Raw genomic sequence first — 6,000 nt, 5'->3', positions numbered from 1 at the left:
TATTGTAAGTGAACATTGGACACGGCGAGTATACCCCAAGCACTTATTGAAGAAGCACCGGGGCAGGAAAGAGCTTCGTTACAATAGATAGATGACATTACAAACCTGTGCTGCCACATCTAAAAATACCGAGTAGAATAAGTGCGGTTTTACCACATCCTCTTCCACAAACTAACAGTTGAAGTAGGATTATTATTATTAGTAATAGGATTATGGGGTCCTGCCCCTATTATTATTTTGTGGTGCAGTTGGTTCGTCTTCATTGCAAAAATTCGTCTGATTTTAGACGCTTTAGAGGAAAAGTGTTTTTATAAAATTTTAACTAGCACAGCACAGTGTTTATAAAAAGAGGGCACGAATGTTTAATTATATATAATAAAAGATTTCATTTATTTCACTTAGTTAATCCAACTATAAAAAAATTTCATTAAAAAGAGAGAAATAAATCATAGTTGCGCGACGGCGGGCGGGCGTTAAAAAAAACCAACGATTGCGTTTCGGGCGATGCTTAAAGGCGGGCAGTTTAATTGAAACTAATTTGATTGTGCGCGGTGGTAATCAGCAAGCACAGCTGAGCTGCACTTGCGCTTGCGTCGGTGTTACCAGACCGAGGGGGACGGACTTAGTTCGAAAATTGAATCATGTCTTCAACATGCTCCGCCCGACGCGTTGATGAGTTAAGGGCGGCGTCAACCCTGTCAAGGCTATTAATTGCCTTAGCTTCTCCTCCTTTTGACGAGCCGATCGGTTTTGTGCTGCTCTCTGGCGGTTTTGCGCTCGGGAGTTCGCCCTGTCTTGGCGGCGAGGGTTGCCGTTATGTCGTACCGTGTTGTTGCTCTGACGTCGAACACTGTGTAAGAGCGTGTGGTGTCCGAGGGAGCATTTTCGGCAGCTAGATTTTGAGTCACATGCACCGGTGCTGTGCTACACTTCCAGACACTTTATGCAGTGCCGGTTGTTCTTTGCGCACTCGTATCGCTCCTCAGGCTTCATCGCGAAGAACGCCCAGCACTACCTTCGCACGTGTCGCTGCCCACATAGACGGCGTTTCTGCATCTCCGTAGATCTGCGTGTCCTGAAAAGACAAGAAAAGAAAAAAATTCGTAATTTTCAGGTATGGGTGATGGTAGCTTATATATATTTTGAGATTGCTAGGGGGCATGAAAGCAGAGGGTACCAGAGGTAGGGTTAGCACTGCTAGGCAGTACCGCTTGTGCAGCTCCTTGAGGTACTCGTTCCTCCATCGTGTGCTGAACTGGTGGTGATACACTTTTAGTTTCTGCCATTTATTGACCAAGGTGAGATGCTCTGCAGTTGGCTCCAGCAATGATAAGAGTGGCGCGCCACGTAGGAAATGCCATAAGGTTAGGAATAGGGGATACATTGGATCTTCGGATGTGGGGAGGGCGGTCGGGAGTTGAGGACCGCCTCTATGAGTACTAAGAGGATAGTGAGCTCTTCGAAAAAGAACTTCTGGTTCCCTGCTACTTTCGTAAAATGTATCTTGATACTTTTCACGGCCGCTTCCCGTAGACCACTCATGTGTGGAGCGTATGGTGGGATGAATTTCCATGAGAATGCGTGAGTTGCATACTTCTGCGACGTATGTAGCGACTTCCTTGAGGAATGAGAAAATATCTGATGGGGTAGGCCACGGCCAGTGAATCGGGCAAAGGCTGCGTTGAAGGCGTTCATGGTGAGATCAGAGCACACTTCTACATGAACAGCCTTTGTGGAAAAACAGACGAGCACACAAACGCAAGCTTTCACATACGAAGCTCGGTAGAGGGGAGAAGTTTTTACCAAAAATGGTTCAGGAAAGTCGACTCCTGCTGTATGGAAGGGTAGGGAATATGCTAACCTCTCTGGTGGCGGGCTGCCATTATTTACGTCTTCATCTGCTATTTGTAGAAGGTGCAGGCTTTGCAGTGGAAGATGCGCTTTTTGACCTTCAAACGTGGAATGTAGTACTATTGCTGTACCATTCGGATCATAAGCTGTTTTTCGGCGTGCAGCAGGTTCGAATGGAGGAAGTCCAAAAGAAGGGAACAAAATCGAGAGTTTTCGGGTATGGTAATTGGGTGCCGCTCATTAAAGCTACATGTGGCATAGGCCAATCTTCCAGAAACTCGCGTGATTCCTGGGTCATCTAACATAGGGTTTAATGTCAGAAGGGTGTTCTTTTTGAGTAAGGGTCCTGCCGTTTGAAGCAGCTCTATCGCATCTCCGTAATAATTCCGTTGAGTTTGAATGATGATTTTGATTTTGGCAATTTTTGGCATTGTTTAGGCCACAGGCCTAAATATATCTTCCCCCCCCCCCCCCCCCCCTCCGTAACATAACTTTCTTTGGTTATTTCCTTTCGTTACTACCACCCACATATTCTTGTGATCATTATACACACAGGCATGTGTGAGTGATAGCACGTATGTATCTTAGATTTTTACCGCTGTGAGCCCGCGGTACGGCAACTTTGTTGCCGGGAAACCCAACGAAGGAGCTGTATCGTGGGTTCATCGGCTCATGTAGCAAAGAGTCTCGTCCTTTTTTAAATCCAGCAGCCAGCAAAGGTACACGCAATCGCCCGTTCACGTAAGTTATAATTTCCTAAAATATATTTAATATTTTAAACTTTCACAACATTTGTTAACATCTTCCTTAACACTTGTTGTATTTATACACATGGAACAAAAAAACACTTTTTTTTATTAATACGAAACCTTTTTGGTGCTTTTATTTTCTTCCCCTTTTTTCGCCTTAACTAATCTTTAACAAATACGTGGGTGCGCGCCGTTGCCACCACGCATTTGTTCAGGCATCATTCTTCGTCGTGGGCGAAGTTGGGCGTGGCTGGATCTTTCAGTTTCCTTGCTTTCTGGATAAGTCGCAACATATAGGCCACGACTCGTAGTGCTGGAGAAAACGAAGAAAAACGGTTGAGTATATCTCTATATTCTTCCTGCAGGGTGTGGAATACCTCCACATGTCGTTGTTCGGGGGGAGTTGGGTGGTGAGATATATCCTTTGGCCATGAAGTTGATGGATTTATAAGCCAATTAGGTCCTTCCCATCATAATAGACATTCGACTAAGTCCTGAGGCTTGCAGCTTCGAGTGCCCAAATCCGCTGGGTTATCCTTGCTGGAATCGTGTCTCCAACTGGCGTTGTAAACGTTTTTAAGAATTTCTGATGTCCTGTTGGCGAGGTACGTTTTCCAGGTATGGGGTGGTTTTTCTAACCATACCAGTACGATGGCAGAATCGTACAAGAGAACGAGTTCGTGTTGGAGTATATTCAGCTCACTTCGTAGCTGTTTCACTAATTTGGAGAGTAAGACTGCTCCACATAGTTCCAACCGTGGGAGACTCACGGTTTGAAGGGATGCTACTTTGCTTTTAGCAGCTAGCAAATGGGATGAAAAACTATTTTCATGGGTTTGTACCCGTAAATATACACAGGCACAAAATGGTTTTTCCGAAGCATCTGAAAATCCATGAAGCTGGATGAGTTTATCGGTGGAATACTGTATCCACCTAGGGATTTTAATTTCTCTGATGTGGGGTAAATTTCCATCCATAAATTGAGGTCCATTTTTGGAGAGCCCCGAACTTCACGTCTTCGTCCCAATCCATTCCTTCCATCCAGAGTTGTTGCAGCAACATTTTCGCAATAATCATTATTGGCGATAGCCATCCTACGGGGTCAAACAGCTTCGCCACTGCTGATAAAATTTGCCTTTTTGTAGTCGTGTTTTCTGCTGATGGTAGATCATACGTTAAGGTGAAGGTGTCGGTTAGCGCGTTACACTGAATGCCAAGGGTTTTTGTGGAACTCGAATCGTGGAATTTAAGGAAATCGGCGTCTAGCAAATCAGGGTCGGGAACGGGTTTTAAAATTTCAGGGTGATTTGCCGACATCTTTCTCAAAGGGAACCCTGCCGATTTTAAGGCTTCGATAACTTGAGTCATGGAGTTCAAAGTGGACTGTATATTATGACCGCCTGACAAAATATCGACAACATAAGTTTCATTCAATAAAATGTTTTTAGCGAGCAGATATTCGTCTTGACAGTCGTTGTTGTAGGGTTCGAATTACCAAATATGGTGGGCAATTTACACCAAAGGTAACTGTTTTTAGTCGAAAATCTTCTATCGGCAGGGTGTTATGGTTTACGCATTTTCTATGGGAACAGCAAGGAAGGCAGTCGGCATGATCTGGGGTTGCACTGTGGCTATTCATGTCGGCTGGGTTGGGTTTTTGCCAACCTTGCTGTCCTGCGCCATAACAGGAAAAATTTCCTATCATGCCTTTAAAACAAACTGACAAAAAACGCAAAGACGACTCAAAACGCTTGAAATTCAAAATAAAACTACATCCGATCGAACCGGATGCCACGGACAGACCGTTAAACATTCAAAATTTAAAATTCAAAAAGGAAATTCAAAAAAAAATCTAAAGCAGAAAAAAAATGTTACCGAACCGGCAATGACCGGTTACCATTCATAAAAAATCAAATTTTATTTCATTATCGTTTATCTTATTTTTGGTTTTATTTTATTTTATTGCCTGCTTTTTCTTTTAGTTGGATTTATTTATTTCAGTGTAATTTTATTTTATTTCAATTTATTCCATGGTAGGTAATTTTATTTTGAAATCTTACATCGCTTTATGCGGCTAGAATACGAATTCTATTTAAATTATTTAAGTCAAATTTAAAAAAAAAATTTAATATCTTTACAGTATATAAGTATATTATGTCAACATTCAACTCCAGTAATGATATGGTGCAACAAATACAAAAATAAAAGAAATTTTCAAAATGTGCGTGGCTCCGCCCTTTTTCATTCAAATTGTCTAGGATACTTTTAATGCTAAGTCGAACAAACATTTACCAATCCTTGTGAAATTTGGTAGGGGCTTAGATCCTAGGACGATAACTGTTTTCTGTTAAAAGGGCGAAACCAGTTGAAGCCACGCCCAGTTTTTATACACAGTCGACCGTCTGTCCTTCCGCTCGGCCGTTAACACGATAACTTGAGCAAAAATCGATATATCTTGACTAAACTCAGTTCACGTAATTATCTGAACTCACTTTGTATTGGAATAAAAAAACGCCGAAATCCGACTATGACCACGCCCACTTTTTCGATATCGAAAATTACGAAAAATTAAAAAAAGACCATAATTCTATACCAAATACGAAAAAAGGGATGAAACATGTAAATTGGATTGGCTTATTGACGCAAAATATAATTTTAGAAAAAAACTTTGTAAAATGGCTGTGACACCCACCATATTAAGTAGAAGAAAATGAAAAAGTTCTGCAGGGCGAAATCAAAAGCCCTTGGAATGATGATAGTCTGGGTCACCCTGTTCAACATTTTGGTCGATATCTCGAAACCATCTTTACATACACAACTACCACGACTCCCTTTTAAAACCCTCATTAATACCTTTCATTTGAAAAGGCGTCCACCCATAGAACTAAGGCCCACTCTCTTTTAAAATATTCAGTAACAACTTTCATTTGATACCCATATCGTACAAACAAATTCTAGAGTCACCCCTGGTCCACCTTTATGGCGATATCTCGAAAAGGCGTCCACCCATAGAACTAAGGCCCACTCTTTTTTAAAATATTCAGTAACACCTTTCATTTGATACCCATATCGTACAAACAAATTCTATAGTCACCCCTGGTCCACCCTTATGGCGATATCTCGAAAAGGCGACCACCCATAGAACTAAGGCCCTCCTCCTTTTAAAATACTCATTAACACCTTTCGTTCGATACAAATATTGTACAAACGCATTCTAGAGTCACCCCTGGTCCACCTTTATGGCGATATCTCGAAAAGGCGTCCACCTATAGAACTAAAGCCCACTCCCTTTTAAAATACTCATTAACACCTTTCATTTGATACCCATATCGTACAAACAAATTCTAGAGTCACTCCTGGTCCACCTTTATGGCGATATCTCGAAAAGACGTCCACCTAT

At 42.0% G+C, this 6,000-nt stretch overlaps 1 protein-coding gene across 1 annotated transcript in view; it reads right to left on the bottom strand.

Annotated features, from left to right (window-relative positions):
- Positions 1-956: 956 nt before the first annotated feature.
- The window catches only part of LOC137239429 (proton-associated sugar transporter A-like), a 672,302-nt gene continuing 667,258 nt past the window's right edge, over positions 957-6,000 (bottom strand). The window contains exon 3 of the mRNA XM_067764733.1: positions 957-1,075. Within this exon, the coding sequence (XP_067620834.1) occupies positions 990-1,075 (86 nt within the window). The 3' untranslated portion in view covers positions 957-989. The remainder of the gene's footprint in view (positions 1,076-6,000) is intronic.

The sequence above is a fragment of the Eurosta solidaginis genome, chromosome 1 (assembly GCF_040869045.1).
Source record: "Eurosta solidaginis isolate ZX-2024a chromosome 1, ASM4086904v1, whole genome shotgun sequence".
Classification (NCBI taxonomy): Eukaryota; Metazoa; Arthropoda; class Insecta; order Diptera; family Tephritidae; genus Eurosta; species Eurosta solidaginis.
This window is presented reverse-complemented; position numbering and strand designations above follow the sequence as displayed.